At 44.6% G+C, this 22,261-nt stretch overlaps 2 protein-coding genes across 2 annotated transcripts; both read right to left on the minus strand.

Annotated features, from left to right (window-relative positions):
- Positions 1–766: 766 nt before the first annotated feature.
- LOC130492767 (parvalbumin beta-like) lies at positions 767–8,396 on the minus strand. Its single transcript, XM_056866550.1, has 5 exons — positions 8,277–8,396; positions 7,666–7,733; positions 4,202–4,334; positions 2,082–2,191; positions 767–1,349 (listed from the first exon to the last, which is right to left on the minus strand). The coding sequence occupies exons 2-5, from the start codon at positions 7,724–7,726 to the stop codon at positions 1,324–1,326; spliced, it is 330 nt and encodes a 109-aa protein (XP_056722528.1). The 5' UTR covers positions 7,727–7,733; positions 8,277–8,396; the 3' UTR covers positions 767–1,323.
- Positions 8,397–11,667: 3,271 nt separating this feature from the next.
- On the minus strand, positions 11,668–19,961 carry LOC130492831 (parvalbumin beta-like). The gene is made up of 5 exons (XM_056866616.1): positions 19,942–19,961; positions 18,375–18,442; positions 16,024–16,156; positions 13,221–13,330; positions 11,668–11,751 (listed from the first exon to the last, which is right to left on the minus strand). Exons 1-5 carry the CDS (start codon positions 19,959–19,961, stop codon positions 11,726–11,728), a joined length of 357 nt encoding a protein of 118 aa, XP_056722594.1. The 3' UTR covers positions 11,668–11,725.
- Between the last annotated feature and the right edge of the window lie 2,300 nt (positions 19,962–22,261).

A 22,261-nucleotide genomic window follows, 5' to 3' on the forward strand; every position in this document is an offset into this window, starting at 1 on the left:
ATGGAGTTGAGCACATTGAATGTCCAGACTGAGTTGTTATGCCAGCCACATGCAAAGGATTCTGGGGGGGGGGAAGTTCCCTGAAAGTATGTGAAAGTCCCTTCTTGAGACCCATCCCTTCGGATTCACCATAGTTTTTGGTTTTGCTCAGGTGGCTTGCCTAGGGGTCTTCTTCAATCATTAGGAACATCCAGAGTGGAAATTTTTGCCTGTTCCCCAGCGCTGGCAGGGAAATGTAAAAGTTCTTCCTTGAGAGGTGGCAAAGAATCGGAAGCACAAATGAGAGGTGGGACTATCAGAGGCGAGGGGGAGCAGGGAGCAGAAGCAATTTGTGCTTCCTGTTTTCTCCAGATCACCTACTCCCTACTGTCCTCACAGACTTCCTTAAAAACAGGACAACCGCCCCCCCCCCCCCAAGTAAATGCTAGGGTTTGCTTGTACAGTCAAGCTGCCCTGAGAATAGACTCCCAGGAGCAAGTAGTGATTACCAACTTGTTGAATTGCTCAAGTGCTTCCATATCTGACTTGGCAACCCATCTCCCGTTGTAGTCACCTCTGGGGGAGGGGGGGAAATTGGTAATGTTTCCCCTTTCCGGTCTCAAAAGACTTTGCCCTCCCCCCATTTACTCCAGATATGTAAGAACTAAGGTGTCAAAAGCATGCCAGAGAATTAGCACAATTTGGTTATCAAATATTCATTCATCATATTAAAAGTGAAAATAAAAAGCAACAAAATAAGTGGTATGAGTAAAGAATGACCCTAGAATTCATGGATGATGAAGTTACTTTATATGTATGAATGAACAATTCCACTGGTGTTACAATAGCAAGGCATTTTATGAAGCTGGTTATTTGAAGGCAAAGACCAGTTTAAACATTCTCATTAAACATTTTTGTTTAAACAATAAACAAAAATCAATGTGATTTTTCTTCTCCTTTGAAAGTTTCATACACCTTGATTGGAAGGGAGATGGATGCTGGTAAACTCTTGAAGAGAAAGTATCCACAGATCTCTTTGGAAAACCCACATTTATTGAATATTCCTAATAGCGCCTAATGCAAATGAAACATAAAGTTCAGAGTTCTTCTCCTTAGATTCCAACTTTGTCTCTGTTTGATGTAGAGCCCTTTTAATTACGACATCAGACAATAATAAAGATCAAACAGCGCATTGTGAGTTAACACATTTCTCTAACAATACGAAACGATATGCTGGCAACTGTCAATGCCGTTTCACTGTATAAAATGTATAAATAAATAGTAGTCTTGCGATAAGAAAGGGTGTTTTACAGTACAATTAGCTTGGTCGTCCTCTTGATCTCTTTAACTTTTAACCAGGACCTCGAACTCTAGAAAAGAAAAAGAAAAGCCCAGATTTCATTATTGTGGATCTAGAAAGATGACTTTTGTATTTGAAACAGAGTTAACATGGATTCCCTCCAGAAGTGGACACAGCAACAGTATGGATGCCACAACATGGTTGCCACAGCTTAGTAACACAGTGGATCCTTGTGCTGTGGTGTGAGCTACTGCCAAAGCAACACTTTAAGACATCTGCACAGCCAATCAAATCTCCAATAGCCAATCAGAAGCCTTGCTGGGCAAAAGCCCTACCTATTCCTGTCCATTTCCTAAAAACACTTGGTGGGCACCAGGAAAGGTGTTGGTAGGCATCATGGCACCTATAGGTACAACGTTAGAGACCCCTGATGTTTGAGATGTAGTCAGATGACTGAGGATACTCAAGATAAAGGTTACCTAAAGATAATCTGCTGAATTATGATTGGATCCTTTCCTCTCCTTTCCTGAGCTCCTCTGATCGATAGATGTTGAGCAGTGACTGAAAGAGTACTACGGTAAATAAGTTTCCAAAGGAAACTTATGACAGACAGGAATTTAGCAACCAATAACATTATATTCAGATCACTGTCTAGTACCAGATAGGGAATAACATCGTTTTGAGAAGTACTGAACAATAAATGTGATAAAACAGGTAAAATCCATGGATTCTTAAAAACAGTATAAAAGGAGCATTCCAGTGTTTTATGGGATAAAGTATCAATTTTACCCAGGATCCTTACCATCCACTCCAATTTTGCCATCTCCATCGGTGTCACCTGCTTTCAGGAACTCCTTGGTCTCCTTATCAGTCAGATCCCTGGCACCTGACTTAAAATTCTGCAGGAATTTCCTAAAGAAAGAAGAGACATATTAGTGATAGGGCAGCAAACCAAGGGTCTAATACACATTCTGTTCTTCTTTTTTCTGAAAAAATGAACTCATTAGTTCAAGAAAAGTTTACGCGCCATGAGTTAAGAAAAACAAAGCTTATTCCAGTATCTGGGTGGGCACAAAGAAACATCACTATATCTGCCCCCACCGTGTGGATAGCTAAATCCATACAATAGGACTAGCCATGACTGTTGTGTGTGTATGCAAAGTGCCATCAAGTCGCAGCCAACTTGTGGCGACCCCTTATGGGGTTTTCAAGACAAGAGACTTAACAGAGATGGTTTGCCATTGCCTTCCTCTGCATAGCAACCCTGGCATTCCTTGGTGGTTTCTGATCCAAATACTAACCATAGCTGACCCTGCTTAGCTTCCAAGATCTGACAAGATTGGGCCTAGCCTGGGCCATCCAGATCTCGGAAGCTAAGCAGGGTCAATACTTGGGTGGGGGACCACCAAGGCAGTCTACCAAGGAAGGCAGTGTCAAACCACCTTTGCTTCTCCCTTGCTGGGGTGGCCGCAAGTCAGTTGCAACTTCACAGCACATACATGCGTATGTAGTATGTTTTGTGATGGTTGTTTCCGGTTGACCTGAGCTGATTTTTGTTGCAGTGTTTTGAGATGGTTTGCACCATTTTTAAACATTAAACAAGCATGACACTTGGAATGTGGCTGGGCAGCTTTCGTCTTTAAAAACATTGCTAAGCAAAAGCATCCTTGCCATTGTCAACCATCATGTTTATTTTATTTTTAATAAAAAGATGAGCGTGGGAAATGTCGGAAGTTACAGTTTAGGCCGTGGTGGAGCCACAGAGCGTCTTCCTTTTCTAAAGCCTGCTCTGCAAAGGAACCGCCATTTCTTCAATTCTGTTTTTTTTTTTTTTTTTACCAAGTTTATAAACCCCTGATTTCTGTGCGATGCATTCCACAAGCAAACATGTGCTGTAACTTGCTGGACAAATGCCAAGCAGGGGCAGGGATTACATGTGTGAACACCTACATCATAAAAAAAATGTCTCCCTATACATACAGCAATAACATGTTATGGAGAAGACTGAGCCCGAATGGTTTCTCCATATATATTAGTTGTGTATGTGTGTGAAGTTTTTACTTCTTTTGCCGTTGGAGCGTGGCCTCCTCTCATACTGTCCTGGGGCTGACCCATGACATGTACTGTGCAATCTGCCAGTTCAAATCCTCTTTGCCCCTGCCCATGAAGGTAAGGCAGGTAGTGAACAGAGATGGGGATTTTTAGTGGGTGGCCCCTCACTTTTGGAATGCCCTCAAACTTGACGCTCACCGGGCTCCTACCTAACTTTTTTCTAGACACCAAGCAAAAACCTTTTACCTGTAAAAAAAATTGTTTTATGGTCTGCTCTGATCCTGAGGACTTTTATAAATATCATTTTAGGCTGCTGAATGTTTGTTTTAAATACCATCACCATATTCCATTAAAGAGGCTTGCCCGTAGTACTTGTATTCAGCTCCACTTTGGGGAGTATTTATTTTCAGCATAGCAATGCAATCCTGTGCAGAGTGACTCTATTGAAATCAGTGGGCTTACACTAGAATAACTGCATAGCATTGCACTCTAAGGTTGCAAAAAAAAAATCTGGTTAAATTTTTAATAAGTAACCCCCATTAATTGAGTAGTGGCTTTTTAAAACATATATATTGTTTTTCATGTAAGCTCTTATAACAACTGCAGATTGCGGGTATCCTCTTGGAAGAGGCATCTTCTTCTGTGTTGGAGAGAAAGGAGAATTCCTTACCTCTAATGATGCCTACAGCAAAATGTATTCAGCGTCTAACAATAAATACTTAAAAAAACTTTTATAAGAGAATGTATGCAGATCGACAGTGCAATCCTGAGCAGAGTTACACCCTTCTAAGTCGTCAATGGTCTTACTTAGAAGCTGTAACTGTGTTTCAGGCTGCACTACAAATCAACCAATTAGACCAATGAACTCACTTCAGTTCATCCTCCTCAATGAAGCCACTCTTGTCCTGGTCAAGGATTCCAAACACTTTTGCCAGTTGCTCCTTAGATTTGCTGTTCAGGCCCACTTTGGCAAAAAAGGTCTTGTGGTTGAAGGAATCGGCAGCTGGAATTAGATCAGAAAAGAAGAAAAACAGGTGGATTCTTGGGAGTGAAGAAGGTTGATTTAATCAAAAAAGAACATCTTATCAATCTTATAATGTGGGTGACCCACAGGGTCATCCTAAGTAGAGTTACACCCTTCTAAGACCATTGACTTCAGTGGGGTTAGAAAGATGTAAACTCTGATTAGGATTGCACTGGTAAGCATTCGTCTTAATTCTTGGATTCAAAGGAGAGTTAGAGACTTGCTTAGTGACTGAACCCCTCCCCCCAAGTCATGATAAATACAAACTCAATTATAAGCTGGGTGTGCAGTTCCAACAATCACACAGGCCTTGCAGCACACAATTGATTTCAAATAACTGAACATACATAACCTTGGTGTTATCATTTGGAGAGGCTGAGAATGTCTGTGTTAGAACAGAGGGCAGGCTGGAAATCCTCAGCACTCTTTGTTGGGCAAAATGTTCAGTACGAAAAGCAAGAAGGGAAGGGGTAGTGGTGGAAAGGACAAACTGATTCTCAGGGCATATGATGAAAAAGCTCCAAAGGCTGCAGTTTGTAAAGAGTCTTTAAGTTGGAGTAAAGGAGGTGTTGCAGATTGAAGCAGAAGGAAATGCCTGCTAACCGTTTGGAAACGGGTGAAAGCAGTCATTTGGACCTGTCTCCACTACCACCTCAAAGTCCTGGCTGATGGGTAATAGGACAGTGAGGGGAAGCAACAAACCATTGTTGGGGGCTGTGCCTCTAGAACTTCCTCCTGAGAGACATAAGGAAAGAAAGTTCTCGGCTAAATTTCCACAGAGGGGATAAAAAATATTCCTCTTTAGATTGGCTTGTCATTGATAATCTGGAGAGTAGAATGTCCTATAGGAGGGAAGGTGGCATGGTATCACCCAGTCTTGTCAGATCTCAGAAGCTAAGCAGGGTCGGTACTTGGATGGGGGACCACCAAGGCAGGCTTTGCCAAGGAAGGCAGTGGCAAACCACCTCTGCCTCTCACTTGCCTTGGAATGTGTCTGGATAGCTCGCAGCTAAGCAAAAGACCCGCTTGGGAAACTCAGCTCACTGGTCTTGCACGAACACACTGGGCTGCAGTTTCCCAGCATGGGTTCATCAGTTATACGTGTAGCAAAAAACACACTCCTCGTCGCATTTGATAATCTATGTGCGACTTTCTTGCCTTTTTGATCTCGTCACATCTCAGAAGCTAAGCAAGGTCAGCCCTGGTTAGTACTGGGATGGGATGGAAGACCACCAAGGAAGTCCAGGATTGCTACGCAGAGGCAGGCAATGGCAAACCACCTCTGTTCGTCTGTAGCCTTGAAAACCTAGGGTCGCTATAAGTCAGCTGCGACTTGACAGCCCTTTCCACTACCCCCGTTTAGGAGAATCATAGTGTCAGTTGTCTTAAATGGCCCTTAGGATCTGATTACCTTATTTGGATCCAGGGAAGAATTTACCCGCAGGTCAAATTTCTCTAGTCAACTTGGGGGTGGGGAGAGTGACCTTTCTTGACTATTTTTTTTTCTAGTTAGTTGAAGGCATGGTGTAGCTAATATGCTCCAGGACTCAGGATTTTTCCTTAACTGTAATCCTATAGGCACCTTTCCTGTAATATGCCTCACTTCTTCCTTCTGCATATGGCATGCTGATATTTAAAGAGCATAAAATAGCCTGTCTACAAAAGAGCAAGGTTTTAGTCCAGTAACACCTTAAAGTCTAAAACGTTTTCCAGGGTAGAAGTTTTCAAGAGGCAAAGCTCCCTTTGTGAAATACCTGACAAAGGGAGATTTAACTCTCAAAAGGTTATATCCTGGAAATGTTGGGTGCTACTGGATTCGAATCTTGCTCTTCGAGTACAGGCCCACATGGCTGCCCACCTGCAGCTGTCTACAGAATACCTTTTCTCTGTACTTTGAGGCTTGTATAAACTCGGGGACCAGGCTGTGGAATTCCCAGCTTCCATCCCTGACACCTCTAGTTAAAGGAACTCAGGAAGTTGTTGTTAGGAAGGACCTTTCTGTGCCTGAGAGCCCAGGTTACATTAGACAACGATGGGCTAGGAAAAGGCCTCATGGCCCACTGTAAAACCGCTTTGTGCGCTCAAACAAACCTTCAGGTATAATTTGGCCTTCCCACAGTTCTGGGAATGTTGCTTTCACGGAGGCGCGAGGTCTACAAGGACGTTCAAAACCACTAATTTACCCCCACTCAGCTGAAGCCATTTAAGTTTGTGCATGCTTCTCTGTTTATGGAGCTACGCCGGAGTCCTGCATAGCAGACTCTTTTTGCAGGAAAGCATAGACAGAACATGAAGTCACCAAGCGAATGTCAGAAGTCTAGAGAACTGAAAAGTCCAGTTGCAGAACTCACTGATGCCACCCCAGCTTTCCACTAGCTGTTTTGGTAGTGATTGTTTTAATTACTGTATTTACTCAAATGGCAAGACTAAGTTCTCCCCCTGGTATGCCATGAAAGGGGGGAGGGAGATATGAGGTCATGTTAAATTTGCGTACGAGTTACAGTTATATCCAGTAATTAAAAAAACCTTTTTATATAACATTTCTTCCTTTCACTTAAATATGATAGAAAATGATCTGTCTGATTTAATATGCTGGCCTTTGAAAAGAGCATTTTCTCAAGATTATAGGCATTGCCCATCAAATTGGTGCTGGATAAATGTTTTTATGGCATCTCCTAAGAGTTTGTGTGTTTCTAGGACTGTGGTGAGGATGGCCTCCAATTATTTGTGTATTGGCTCTCGCAAATAGATTAGACCCAAATTTTAGCTCTAGATCTGGATAAAAGATTGTACACATCTGCCTCTTCAATTTTGTCTGATGTTCTTATGTTCTTATGTTTAATGCTGGCACATTTTCAGAAGGGTAGCTAAGTCAGTCTGTTTCATCTGACGCAGTGAGAACTTACGCTCAAATAAAACCTTATTAGGGGTCGCCATAAGTTGGCTGCGACTTGATAGCACTTTCCACCACCAGCCATGAAGGTGTTACAAGATTCCTGTTTATTTAGGAAGGCGCATGTTAACTGCAGGAAAGATTTGGAAAAGAATTAAGTTCCTACCCATGGGGTTTGATATTAGTAATTTGGTTGCGCTGTGGATTGGTTGTTTTTTAATATTTAGTTTTTTGGGGGAGTTTTAAAGTTCGAAGCACTGGTTTTTCTCTATTGCTTTGGCCATAGGCTAAAGCTGTTAAGAAATCATTCTGATTCTCCAGCATTGTGGGATCAGGTCCATGAACAAAAGAATGCAGAGAAAGTTTACAGAGACATTAGCTCAGGGGAATAGAAGACTTTGTCAAGTCAGGCATTACCTTTGCAGCTGTCCAGTCCAGCAGCAATTTCTGCATCAGTCAGGATACCAGCAAAAGCCATGACAAAGCTATGGGGGAGGAGGGAGAGAGAATTAGTTTGTTATAAAGACAAACAGGCAAGTTATTGAGCTAATGACATTTTTTCCCCAAGGAGCAGATGAATGATGCATGAGATCTCAGGATAGGTGGCCGCCGGAGCTCAAGTTGTTCCTGGTTGTTCCACAGCTGCCAGAAGGGGCAGAGATTTTCCCCCCTTGGTTCAGAGGGAGACAGCAGCAGAGAGAACAAAGATTACAGTCCAAGGCAAGGCAGCTGTTGCTCAGAACCAGTAAGCATTGTTCCTTTAAAAAAAATCCTGTTTGTCCACCCAGATGATTTTTTTTTCTCCACCAGGATAGTCACGGAGTGGATTTGTTTTTTGGGTTGTTTTTTTTAAAATGCTGTTCTCTCAAAGTCGGCTTCCCAGTTTTGTGCAGGCAAAAAAAGAATCCCCAAATTCGGGTACAAAATTCTATTGCTCGACCAAGCTTGTTTGCATCTTGATAGGCTTTCGAAGCAGTTGGCTATTTTTATGGGGTTAAGTTGTCGAAGGCTGAAAGGCTTAAACTCACCTTGTTAGTTGTTTTCCAAAGCTGGGAGGAGAAAGGGCAGAGAGAAAGAAAGATCTAAGGAGAGCTCTTCTCTTAGGCTAGTCACACTGGGCAGAGACCCTGTCTTATATAGGATTGAGTTAAGACCCCCCATGCCTTTTACAGAAGTCCTGTGGCCACGTCATTGCTGAAATGCCCCAGGGGATAAGATACTGTAGCTGACAAGACCTGCTAGCTAATCAAATTGATATTTATATCCCAGAGGAATGTACATGAGGTCTTAGACAATATAATGAAGAACTAGAGCTACACAAAATCTCCCCCCCCCCAATTGCTAGCCCCTACTGACACCCCAGGTTTTTTTTTAATGGGATTTTTACAAATTTAAAGATGAAACCATTTTGAACATTTTGACTTCATCTAGTTTTCTGCGAACGGAGAAAACGGTAAGAGTTCAAAATTAGACATTGTACGCTGCAGAACTGGAGGTGTTTTATTTTAACCCGGCAAGCAAATCGGTTGTCCTCAGTGATGCTCCCTGGGAGAGTAACAACCATTATGCTAAGCAGAGTCCTTTGAACTCAGTGGGCTGAAAAGGGTGTAACTCTGCTTAGGATCGCATTGCACAGCCGTGTTCAGTGGATGGATCTGCAGCAGTACATGTTATAATTGGGGGCAGTTAATCTTATATCTCTCCCCCCCCCATTCTCATGTCTCAGTCATTTTTATATGATATTTCCCTCCCGTTTATAAAACCAGATCACTAAGCAATCCGTTTAACTTGCCAAACAATCCTACGAGTTAAATCAACTCCCTTTCAATTCAAAGCACCCTTGCGCATGGGAATATGGATTGCATTCACCTCCTTCTAAGCCCAAAAGAAGCAACCCCGCATTTTGAAACCACACTCCTTTGGAATGTGTTAATCCAACTAGTTATTGTACCTGGAGGGTCTCAGCAATATTCACCTGCAGCTTGTTGGTTTGTGTTGTCCTCCGTGTTGCTCTCCTGTCTCATGTGGAGGCTTCCCAGGGCACTTTACCTTTAATTTTCTTCCTTTCCTCTTTCTTTTATAGTCGCTTGTGTCCCTAGTTGGTTGTTGTGTATTCATTCCCACAGTCATTCCCACAGCCAATAGTCTGTTTCACTCATTGAGCTTGTGCACAGTGGCTGCAACTTGACTGCCATGATTTGGATTTGAGTTTTTTTCGGGGGTGACACTACGTTTTTTGAGGGCAATGAAAGAGAGAGAGGGGAACCTAAAGGTAGAGTCCCCCCCCCAGAGCTTTCCAGGGGAGCGCACTCTGGCCTGGTGCTCTAAGCCAGAGACAGCTCAGCTGGCACCACAAATGTATAGAGTTGCCAACAGCGTTCTTGGTGTTTCCCTAGTCTGGTCCTGGGTGTCACCCAGTCTTGTCTAGGGTTGCCAACCTCCAGAGAGTAGCCGGAAGTCTCCTGCTATTACAACTGATCTCCAGCTGATAGAGATCAGTTCAGCGGGAGAAAATGTCCGCTTTGGCCATTGGACCCTCAGGCTCTGCCCCCAAAACCTCCCCCAGTAGCAAGGAGGGACCTGGCAATCTGTGCTCAAGCTCTGATCTGATCATTTGACATTAGTGCCATTTGTGTGTGTGTGTGTGTGTGTGTGTGCCGTCAAGGAACAGCTGACTTCTAGGGAACCCATAGGGTTTTCAAGGAAAGAGACGTTTGGAGGTGGTTTGCCATGGCCTGCCTCCATGTGGGCTGAGAGAGTTCTGAGAGAACTGTGACTGCCCCAGGTCAACCAACAGGCTGCTTGTGGAGGAGCGGGGAATCGAACCCGGTTCTCTGAATTAGGATCAGCCTCTCTCAGCCACTACACCTGGCTGGCTCCCTTAGTGCCTTTTCGCTGCCTTGTTTTCCTGACTTCATCTCAACTGACCCTATGGATTCAGCTGTTTGCCCGCTTCCCTGCTTGCAGCTTTTTCTGGCAGTAAAGGGACTGGTACGCATGTTAGAAGGAGCGTTGGGGGCATGCCAGCAGTATGTCAGCTTTTTGAGAAGGAACTCCCTGTACCTCTTCTGGCTGCAAGTCAGACCATGCCAGAGCTTCGGGCTGAATATTCAGCTGCGTGAATGTTGCCTCTGGCTTAGATGTGGAAACGTGGGGAGATCCCTCTGCTATGATTTAGGATTTTTGTTGTTGAAAGAGCAGGACATACAGACATATACATTTAGGACACTTCCTTCCCAGCGAGCGTAGGTTATTTTGGCTTTGACAATTGGTTTAATTAACAAGAGATAAGGCTGGTGACATGGTAAACACTGGGTCTTATGCCAGTACTCTTTGGAGAGACAATCTTGCAGGTCCCAAGTTTCAGGGGAATGCTTCGTCAGGCATTACAGATGTACGTAACCCCTGTAAAGTTCCAGGAATTAACTGCTATTCTTTGTCTCTTTTCTGAGGCCAAACGAACCCTCAAGGTGAAGCTTTTTTTTTTAAGAGCACTTGTGTAAACAAATAGTTATGTGACCAGGTGGCAATATGCCCATAGGTGGCACCAGAGGAAGGAAAGTTCCATACAATAAGACAATACTGAAATCTGCTCCCTCCACCCCACCCTTGCTCTCCATCATCTGAAGTCATCTTTTGACAGCCTGTTTAAGAACTCATTGCTGAGTTCTTGCCTCACAGCCTATGGCCTGATATTTGTCTGCACGTTGCCTCCATGTCCTTTGACTTTGCCTTAAAATCTGTCTGTGTCTTCCCTCCAATCCCTCTTAACACATGGAAGAAGAAGAGGAAGAAGAGTTGGCTTTTATATGTCGATTTTCTCTACCTTTTTAAAAGTAGAATCAAACCGGCTTACAATCTCCTTCCCTTCCTCTCCCCACAACAGACACCTTGTGAGGTAGTTGGGGCTGAGAGAGTTTGGAGAGAACTGTGACTAGCCCAAGGTCACCCAGCTGGTTTCATGTGGAGGAGTGGGGAAACCAACTGGGTTCACCAGATTAGAGTCTGCCGCTCATGGTGGAGGAGTGGGGAATCAATCCCAGTTCTCCAGAGTCCACCGCTTTCCCTGGATAAGCAAAAGAGTTGGTTTTTATATGTCAATTTCCACCTTGATTGGAAGGGAGATAGATGCTGGTTAACTCTTGAAGAGAAAGTATCCACAGATCTCTTTAGAAAACCCACATTTATTGAATATTCCTAATAGCTCCTAATGCAAATGAAACATAAAGTTTAGAGTTCTTCCAACTCTAGATTCCAACTTTGTCTGTTTTATGTAGAAGCCTTTTAGTGATGACATCAGACAACAATAAAGATCAAACAGCGGATTGCGAGTTAACACATTTCTCTAACAATACAAAACGATATACTGGCAATTGTCAATGCTGTTTCACTGTATAAAATGTGTAAATAAACAGTAGTCTTGCGATAAGAAAGGGTTTTTTGCAGTACAATTAGCTTGGTCTTCCTCTTGATCTCTTTAAGTTTCAAGCAGGACCCTGAACTCTAGGAAAGAAAAAGAAAAGCCCAGATTTCATTATGGTGGATCTCGAAAGATCAACTTTTGCATTTTAAATATAGTTAACAATCAGCCCATTCCTGACCCAAAAGGACAAAAGTCCTTAGGAAGCCAGGAAGGGGCTGCGCCGGCGTTCGTCCCCCTGCGCCAGTGCCTGTGCCACTTACACCGTCCAGGGTGGCACAGATTCTGGCGGGGGGACCCGGACACCATTTTCCCAGTGCCACCTAGGGATGTCAGCTGGGCCTCCTGCCGGTGTCCCACCAGTGCAAAGCCCAGTGCTGATGTGCCGGGGGGCGTTCCTGGAGCGGGCTGGGGCAAAGCTGGCAGGAGAGAGCTTCTTGACCCCTTTCGCCCTGGGTACTCCGACGGAGAGGACAGCGTTGCTTTTTGCTGGCGCAGCCTCACTATTTTCAGTGAGGCAAAATGCCACTCAGAGGTGCCACTGAGTCCTGCCACGGGTGCAATTCAGTGGCTGCAGGGTGAACTGGGGACTATGCCACTTTTCCATAATGGTTCGTGAGGTTTCTGCTATGCATTAAGTGTTCACTGTATGTGACCACCGGCTTCCTGCACCAATACGATATGATGACACCATATGTGCATATTGTGCAGGTGATGTAATGAGGTGATGTGGTTGCATTGTATCTGTGCAGGTGGCCTCTGGGCATGTTTTGAGAGACTACCCCAATGCAGAAATCTCTGGGGCTGCTAGGATTCCCCAGAATTTCCCAGATTCCACTAACTGCTGAGGGAATCGCGCAGAGGTCCCCAACCTTTTTGAGCCTGCGGGCACATTTGGAATTTTGGCCTGGCACGTGGGCACAGCAACAAGATGGATGCCACAAAATGGCTTACAAAGGAGGCACAGTCAGCCACAACATGATTGCCACAGCTTAACTTTAGTAACACAGTGCAGATCCTTGTACTGTGGTGTGAGCTACCACTTTAAGACATCTGCACAGCCAATCAAATCTCCAATAGCCAATCAGAAGCCTTGCTGGGCAAAAGCCCTACCTATTCCTGTCCACTTCCTAAAAACATTTGGTGGGCACCAGGAAAGGTGTTGGTAGGCATCATGGCACCTATAGGTACAACGTTAGAGACCCCTGATGACTGAGGATACTCAAGATAAAGGTTACCTAAAGATAATCTGCTGAATTATGATTGGATCCTTTCCTCTCCTTTCCTGAACTCCTCTGATCGATAGATGTTGAGCAATGACTAAAAGAGTACTGAATAAGTTTCCAAAGGAAACTATGAAGACAGGAATTTAGCAACCAATAACATTATATTCAGATCACTGTCTAGTACCAGAAAGGGAATAACATCCTTTTGAGAAGTACTGAACAATAAATGTGATAAAACAGGTAAAATCCATAGATTCCTCAAAACACTAAAAGGAGCATTCCAGTGTTTTATGAGATAAAGTATCAATTTTACTCAAGATCCTTACCATCCACTCCAATTTTGCCATCTCCATCGGTGTCACCTGCTTTCAGGAACTCCTTGATCTCCCTATCATTCAGATCCCTGGCACCTGACTTAAAATTCTGCAGGAATCTCCTAAAGAAAAGAAGAAGAGACATATTAGTGATAGGGCAGCAAACCAAGGGTCTAATACACATTCTGTTCTTCTTTTTGCTGAAAAATGAACTTCTCATTAGTTCAAGAAAAGTTTATGTGCCATGGGTCAAGGCAAACAAAGCTTATTCCAGTATCTCAGGGTGGGTACAAAGAAACATCATTGTATCTGCCCCGCAGTGTGTATAGCTAAATCCATACAATAGGACTAGCCATGACTGTTGTGTGTGTGTGTGTGCAAAGCGCCATCAAGTCGCAGCTGACTTGTGGCAACCCCTTATGGGGTTTTCAAGGCAAGAGACTAATAGAGGTGGTTTGCCATTGTCTTCCTCTGCATAGTAACCCTGGTATTCCTTGGTGGTGTCTGATCCAAATACTAACCATAGCTGACCCTGCTTATCTTCCGAGATCTGACAAGAGTGGGCCATCCAGATCAGGGCGACTGTCAAGTAGGAGTCTGCAAAACCAGGAAACCCCTGCTTTGCAGGGGGGTAAATAGCTTTCTTTTTAAAAGGGCTCATTTTGATGCGAAACCTCCCCCCCCCCCAACACTTTATCTGCAATGTTCTGGAGGCTGGGGGCCCTTTGGGTGAACAGTCCACAATGGCACGCGAAGACTAGCAGTGGCCAGGTGTCGACAGCCAAAAAGAAGAAGAAGAGGAGTAGTAGTTGGGTTTTATATGTCAGTTTTATCTACCACTTAAAGAAGAATCAAACCGGTTTACAATCACCTTCCCTTCCCCTCCCCACAATTGACACCCTGTGAGGTAGGTGAGGCTCAGAGAGCTGTGACTAGCCCAAGGTCACCCAGCTGGCTTTGTGTGTAGGAGTTGGGAAACAAATCCAGCTCACCAGATCAGCCTCCGCCACTCATGTGGAGGAGTGGAGAATCAAACCCGGTTCTACAGATCAGAGTCCACCGCTCCAAGAAGAGATCATGGACAAAATGAACCAGAGCCAGTGGAGTGGGGAGGTGAACTGGAGGCAGTAGTGTGTCGGGGAGACAGAGCAGGCATTGAGGCAAGAGGGGAAAATAGGATTTCCCTTCCCCTGGGAGTATCCAGATAGAATCCATTAGTTGGATGTGTCCTCCCTGTGTCACTGTACTTCTACCCCGATGAAAAGATAACTCAAATTTCTGCAGGATATATATTTTACTTGTAGTTTTTGTGAAATCAGTCAAACCCCCCCCCCCCCCGAGTAGACTGAGTCGTTCTTGCTCTTTTCCTAGTCAGGTCCTGGGTGTCACCCAGTCTTGTCTAGGGTTGCCAACCTCCAGGTACTAGCTTGAGATCTCCTGCTATTACAACTGATCTCCAGCCGATAGATGGCCACTTTGGCAATTGGACTCTATGGCATTGAAGTCCCTCCCCTCCCCAAACCCCGCCCTTCTCCGCCCCAAAACCTCCCACCAGTGGCGAAGAGGGACCTGGCAACCCTAGTTGGAAATGTTAGAAGTTACAGTTTAGGCTTTTGAGGAGCCACAGAGCATATTCCTTTTCTGAAGTACGCTCTGCAAAGGAGCTGCCATCTCTTCAAGTCTTGTTTTATTTTATTTTATTGACCGAGTTTATAAAGCCTTGATTTCTATGCGATGCATTCCACATGCAAACATGTGATGTAACTTTTGCTGGACCGAGCCCTTCAAAATGCCAAGGAGGGTGGGGATTACATGTTTGAATGCCTACATCATTTAAAAAAAATCTCCCTATAAATACAGGAATAACATGTTATGGAGAAGGTTGAGCTGGAATGGTTTATCCATATACATTAGTTGTATATGTTTGTGGAGTTTTTACTTGTTTTGCTGTTGGAGCGTGGCCTCCTCTCAAACTGTCCTTGGGCTGACCCATGACATATACTGTGCAACCTGTCAGTTCACATCCTCTTCTGAACGCCTGCCATCTTTGTTCCTGCCCACAAAGGTAAGGCAGGTAGTATACAGAGATGGGGATTTTTTTAGCAGTGGCACCACACTTTTGGACTGCCCTCAAATGTGACTCTCACCGGGCTCCTACCTTACTTTCTTCTGGGCACCAAGCAAAAACCTTTTGCCTGTAAAAAAAATTGTTTTATGGTCTGCTCTGAGGACTGTTTCATGAATATCATTTTAGGCTGCTGAATGTTTGTGTTACATACCATCACCAGATTCCATGAAAGAGACTTGCCTGTAGTACTTCTATTCAATTGAGTTTTGGGGAGTACATTTTCAGCACAGGAAACAGTCCTGTGCAGAGTGACTGTTGAAATCAATGGGCTTACACTGGAGTAACTGCATAGGACTGCACTATAAGGTTGCAAAAAAATATCTGGTTAGATTTTTAATAAGTACCCCCATTAATTGAGTAGTGGCTATTTAAAACATATATATTGTTTTTAATGTAAGCTCTTATAAAAACTGCAGATTGCGGATACCCACTTGGAAGAGGCATTTTCTTCTGTGTGGGAGAGAAAGGAGAATGCCTTTCCTCGGATGATGCCTACACCAAAATGTATTCAGCCTCTAACAACAAAGACTTGTTAAATGAACTTTTATAAGAGAATGTATGCAGATCGACAGTGCAATCCTTAGCGGAGTTACACCCTTCTAAGCCATCAATAGACTTAGAAGGCTAGAACTGTGTTTCGGGCCACACTACAATTCAACCAATTAAACAACAACAACAACAACTCACCTCAATTCATCCACCTCAATGAAGCCACTCTTGTCCAAGTCAAGGATTCCAAACATTTTTGCCAGTTGCTCCTTAGATTTGCTGTTCAGGCCCACTTTGGCAAAAAAGGTCTTGTGGTTGAAGGAATTGGCAGCTGGAATTAGATCAGAAAAGAAGAAAAACAGGTGGATTCTTGGGAGCGAAGAAGGTTGATATAACCAAAAAAGAACATCTTATCAATCTTATAATGTGGGTGATCTACAGGGTCATCCTAAGTAGAGTTACATCCTTCTACGACCATTGACTTTAATGGGTTTAGAAAGACGTAAACTCTGCTTAGGATTTCATGGGTAAGCATTTGTCGTACTTGAGAGAGCCAGTGTGGTGTGGTGGTTTGGAGTGGTGGACTCTAATCTGGAGAACCGGGTTTGATTCCCCACTCCCCCACATGAGTGGCGGAGGCTAATCTGGCGAACTGGATTTGTTTCCCCGCTCCTACACATGAAGCCAGCTGGGTGACCTTGGGCTAGTCACAGCTCTTAGAGCTCTCTCTGCCCCACCTACCTCACATGCTGTCTGTTGTGGGGAGGGGAAGGGAAGGGGATTGTAAGCCGGTTTGATTCTCCCTTAAGTGGTAAAAAAAGTCGACATATACAAACCAACTCTTCTTCTTGATCCTTGGATTCAAAGGAGAGTTAGAGACTTGCTTAGTGACTGAGCTCCCCTCCCATAAAGGCATGATAAATTCGAACTCAGTTTGAAGCTGGGTGTGCAGTTCAACAGTCACACAGGTCTTGCAACGCACAATTGATTTCAAATCATTGAACATGCATCAAGGTGTCATCGTTTTGAGAGGCTGAGAATGTCTGTGTTAGAGCAAAGGGCAGGCCGAACTTTTTGTTGGGCAAAATGTTTAGTACAAAAAGCAAAAAAGGACGGGGTAGTGGTGGAAAGAACAAGCTGATTCTCAGGGCATATGATGAAAAAGCTCCAAAGGCTGCACTTTGTAAAAAGTCTTTAAGTTGGAGTAAAGGAGGTGTTGCAGATTGAAGCAGAAGGAAATGCCTGCTCCCCGTTTGGAAACAGAGGTGAATGCAGTCATTTGGACCTGTCTCCACTACCACCTGAAAGACCTGGCTGATGAGTAATAGGGCAGTGAGGGGAAGCTACAAACCATTGCTGGGGGCTGTGCCTCTAGAACTTCCTCCTGAGAGACATAAGGAAAGAAAGTTCTTGGCTAAATTTCCACAGAGGGGATAAAAAATATTCCTCTTTAGATTGGCTTGTCATTGATAATCTGGAGAGTAGGATGTCCTATAGGAGGGAAGGTGGCATGGTATCACCCAGTCTTGTCAGATCTTGGAAGCTAAGCAGGGTCGGTACTTGGATGGGGGACCACCAAGGCAGGCTTTGCCAAGGAAGGCAGTGGCAAACCACCTCTGCCTCTCACTTGCCTTGGAATGTGTCTGGATAGCTCGCAGCTAAGCAAAAGACCCGCTTGGGAAACTCAGCTCACTGGTCTTGCACGAACACACTGGGCTGCAGTTTCCCAGCATGGGTTCATCAGTTGTACGTGTAGCAAAAAACACACTCCTCGTCGCATTTGATCATCTATGTGCGACTTTCTTTCCTTTTTGATCTCGTCATATCCCAGAAGCTAAGCAAGGTCAGCCCTGGTTAGTACTGGGATGGGATGGAAGACCACCAAGGAAGACCAGGGTTGCTACGCAGAGGCAGGCAATGGCATACCACCTCTGTTCTTCTCTAGTCTTGAAAACCCTCTAGGGTCGCTATAAGTCAGCTGCGACTTGACAGCCCTTTCCACTACCCCTATTTAGGAGAATCATAGTGTCTGAAATGGCCCTTAGGTTCTGAGTACCTTATTTAGTTCCAGGGAAGAATTTACCTGCAGGTCAAATTTCTCAAGTCAACTTGGGGGTGGGGAGTAGGATTGTGGGATCAAGTCCATGAACAAAAGGATGCAGAGCGCTCTCCAGCATTGTGGGATCAGGTCCACGAACAAAAGAATGCAGCGAAAGTTTACAGAGACATTATCTCAGGGGAACAGAAGTCTTTGGGGGTTACTGCACTTTGTATTCCCAGCGATGTATTAACAGTTTGAAAATGTTATAAAAAACATCGCTTTGAAAGGGTTTTTGGATACCACGACTTATAAATGGTTGGAAAACGTCTTCACATCTAAAGGGGCCAAACAAAGTGCGAACAGTATTTTTTATAACCTTTTAAAACTCTTAATACATTGGTGGGAATACATAGAAAGTGCGAACAGTATTTTTTATAACATTTTCAAACTGTTAATACATCGCTGGGAATACAAGTGCGGTAACAGCCTTTGTCAAGTCAGGCATTACCTTTGGCGCTGTCCATTCCAGCAGCCATTTCTTCATCCGTGAAGATATCAGACATAGCCTTGTTGAAGCTATGGGGGAGGAGGGAGAGAGAATTAGTTTGTTATAAAGACAAACCGGAAAGTTTTTGACATTTTTTTTCTCAGGAGAAGATGTATGATTCATGAGCTCTCAGGATAGGTGGCGGTAGCCTCCAGAGCTCAAGTTGATCCTGGTTGTTCCGCAGCTGCCAGGTGGGGCAGAGATTTTTCCCTCGGTTCAGAGGGAGACGGCAGTGACAGCAACAGAGAGAACAAAGATATTTATATTTCCAGAGGAATGTACACGAGGTCTTAGACAATATAATGAAGTAAAAGAGCTATACCCTTTTGTGGAAAGGGTGTAACTCTGCTTAGGATCGCATTGCACAACCGGGTTCAGTGGATGGATCTGCAGCAATACGTGTTAGAATTGGGGTCAGTGAATCTTATCTCTCCCCCACCCCCCGCAATTCTCATGTCTCAGTCGTTTTTAAATGACATTTCCCTCCTGTTTACAAAACCAGATCACTAAGCAATCCGTTTAACTCGCCAAACAATCCTACGAGATAAATCAACTCCCTTTCAATTCAAAGCACCGTTACACGCATGGGAATATGGATTGCATCCACCTCCTTCTAAGCCCTAAAGAAGCAACCCAGTATTCACCACCAACTTGCTGGTTTGTGTTCTCATTGTTGCTCTCCTGCCTCTTGTGGAGGCTTCCCAGGGCACTTGTACCTTTAATTTTCCTCCTTTCATCTTTATTTTGTAGGCTGTTGTGTCCCAAACTGTTTGATGTGTACTCATTCCCATGGTCTCAGTACTCTTCTACTGGCCCAGACTTAGGTTAATTCTTGCCTCTGTAGTCGAGGGGGTGTATCCTTTTTGCAGACACGGCAGTTTCTCACTCATTTTTGAGATGATTTCTTATAAATTGCATAAAATGTTTTGGATTGCAATTGCGATGTAAAGGAAAAGTCACTCCCCTGGGTGGGGGAACCAACGTAATACTTACACATCATGATAGCAAGGCAATTTTTCTCAAGCTTCTGGGTCCACCTTTTGGACTCGCTTCATCTTTTGACTTCCTTAACCCAGTGCGCATTGAGCTCATGCACAGTGGCTGCAACTTGATGGCCATGATTTGAATTTGAACCCCCCCCCCCCGAGTTTTCCAGGGGAGCACACTCTGTCTGACCTGGTGCTCTAAGCCAGAGACAGCTCAGCTGGCACCACAAATGTATAGGGTTGCCAACAGCGTTCTTGCTGTTTTCCTAGTCTGGTCCTGGGTGTCATCCAGTCTTGTCTAGGGTTGCCAACCTCCAGGTACTAGCCCACTATTACAGCTGATCTCCAGCTGATAGAGTTCAGTTCAGCTGGAGAAAAGAGCCGCTTTGGCAATTAGACTCTATGGCATTGAAATCCCTCCCCAAATCCACCCTCCTCAGGCTCTGCCCCAAAAAACTCCCAGCAGTAGCAAAGAGGGACCTGGTAACCCTACAATTGTATCAATGCTGACAGTGGGCCCTTCAACCAGGCCTGAGCGTTACCATCTCCTACCACCCGCCATGCTTCTGTGCTCAAGCTCTGATCTGATTATTTGACATTAGTACCATTAGTACCATTAGTACACTGTCAAGGCACAGCTGACTTATGGCGACCCCACAGAGTTTTCAAGGCAGGAGACATTCAGAGGTGGTTTGCCAGAGGTGGTTTGCCATGGCCTGCTTCCACGTGGGCTGAGAGAGAACTGTGACTGGCCCCGGGTCAACCAACAGGCTGCATGTGGAGGAGTGGGTAGGTAATCAAACCTGGTTCTCTGGATTAGAGTCTGCCACTCTCAGCCACTACACCTGGCTGGCTCTCTTAGTGCCATTTTGCTGCCTTGTTTTCCTGGCTTCATCTCAGCTGACCCTATGGAGTAAGCCGTTTGCCCGCTTCCTGTCGCTTTTCCTGGCAGTAAAGGGACAGGAGCTCTGGGGGCATTCCAGAACTATGTCAGCTTTTTTAGAAGGAACTCCCTGAACCTCTTCTGGCTGCAAGTCAGACTATGCCAGAGCTTCGGGCTGAATATTCAGCTGCTTGAATGTTGCTTCTGGCTTAGATGTGGAAACGTGGGAAGATCCCTCTGCTATGATTTAGGATTTTTGTTGTTGAAACAGCAGGACCCACAGCCTTTTAAATTTAGGACACTTCCTTTCCAGCGAGTGGTAGCTACTTTGGCTTTGACAATTGGTTTCATTAACAAGAGATAAGGCTGGTGACATGATAAACATGTTATTTAATTAGGTGGCAATATGCCGATAGGCACCAGGGGAAGGAAAGTTCCATACCGTAAGACAATACTGAAATTTGCTCCCCCCATCCTGCCCTTGCTCTCCATCATCTGAAGTCGTCTTTTGACAGCTAGTTTAAGAACTCATTGCTGAGTTCTTGCCATATAGCCTATGGCCGGATGTTTGTCTGCACGTTGTCTCCATGTCCTTAGTTCAGCCCGCATTGACTTTTCCTCAGAATCTGTCTGTGGTCTTCCCTCCAATCCCTGTTAACACATAGAAGTGGAAGAAGATTCAAGTCCAGTAGTACCATGTTAGAGACCAAAAAGAGCTTCAGGGTATAAGCTTTCAAGAGTGAAATCTCCCTTAGTCAGACACTTTTACTCTCAAAAGCTTGTATCTGAAACTCTTGGTGGTGAAGAAGGAGGAGGAGGCTTTTATATGTCAATTTCTGCTACCTTTTTAAAAAGAAGCATCAAACCTGTTTAGAATCTCCTTCCCTTCCTCTCCCCACAACAGACACCTTGTGAGGTAGGTGGGGCTGAGAGAGTTCGGAGAGATTCTCCAGGTCACCCAGCTGGTTTCATGTCGAGGAGCAGGGATCAAACCCGGTTCTCCATATTAGCGACCGCTGCTCTTAACCACTACACCACACTGGCTCCCTAATGTAATCCTAATGTACCCCGATGCGGGGGACATTTCTAAGATCAGCAAGTTACACAACAGAATGGTGTGCCCTTCTCCATGTTTAAGATAAATATATATGGTGGTCGTTATGCTACTGGCTATCCAGGAGAGGCAGTTTGGAGTAGTGACTAAAGCCCTGATCATCACCTCTCTTCACTAGATGCAGGTCTCACCTACAAAATGGGACATAGAGACGTCCCATTACCACAGCCACGACTGTCCCCTATATTGCCTCTTCATTTCTGGGGTTGCAACAGGGGTGGGGAGGGGTGGAGTTGTAGCTCCTCAGGGGCCATTATCGGCTCAGGGGCCATGCTGCACTTGGAGTGTGGGAAATCCATGTTCATTTAATCAGGTTCAGAGTCTGACACACACCCCTCTTTTTCACCCTGCCTTTCCTCTTTAAGATTTTTGTGAGGTCAAAACCGCCATTCTGAACCTTGAACTGCCTCAGAGAAGAGGGTGGCATATTACTAAAAAACACCTGCATCAAGTACGGTATGTCAGGTAAACCAAGAAAAGGAAAGTGCAAAAACTCTGGCTTTGAGTCTTCAGCCTTGCCAAGCATTCCTTTGTAGGCAAGAGGTGTTTGTTTTAGTTTCTCATTCCAAGATATAAGTCCAACCCAGGACTCCCTCAGCTTACCCTGTTGACCCCCCCTCTCCCTCGGCGTCTCCCTCACTGTGTGAAATGTTCCAGGTTTTTTGGGGTTGTTGTTTTTTTAGGCCGCTGTGGTAAAACTGTCCCACGTGGGCTGGCTGCTAAGTCAAAGAAGAAACTTTACCAGTCTGGGTGTGAGTTTGGAATGGCTATCCCCATATCCTCTTTCCCTTTCTCTGATCTTCTTCTCCTGTGACATCTTTCAGAACGAATTTGCTTCTCCTATTAGCCATTTTTTGGTGGGGTT

Source organism: Euleptes europaea, chromosome 21 (assembly GCF_029931775.1).
Source record: "Euleptes europaea isolate rEulEur1 chromosome 21, rEulEur1.hap1, whole genome shotgun sequence".
Taxonomy (NCBI): Eukaryota; Metazoa; Chordata; class Lepidosauria; order Squamata; family Sphaerodactylidae; genus Euleptes; species Euleptes europaea.

Coding starts and splice junctions, on each gene's coding strand:
- LOC130492767 (XM_056866550.1), bottom strand. CDS start 7,726: ATGGCTTTTGCTGGTATCCTGACTGATGCAGAAATTGCTGCTGGACTG. Junction 4,335..7,665: donor TGGACTGGACAGCTGCAAAG/GTAATGCCTGAC, acceptor ATCTAATTCCAG/CTGCCGATTCCTTCAACCAC. Junction 1,350..2,081: donor TGGCAAAATTGGAGTGGATG/GTAAGGATCCTG, acceptor TTTCTTTTCTAG/AGTTCGAGGTCCTGGTTAAA.
- LOC130492831 (XM_056866616.1), bottom strand. CDS start 19,961: ATGGCGGGTGGTAGGAGATG. Junction 16,157..18,374: donor TGGAATGGACAGCGCCAAAG/GTAATGCCTGAC, acceptor ATCTAATTCCAG/CTGCCAATTCCTTCAACCAC. Junction 13,331..16,023: donor ATTGAGGTGGATGAATTGAG/GTGAGTTGTTGT, acceptor TCTTTTCTTTAG/GAGATTCCTGCAGAATTTTA.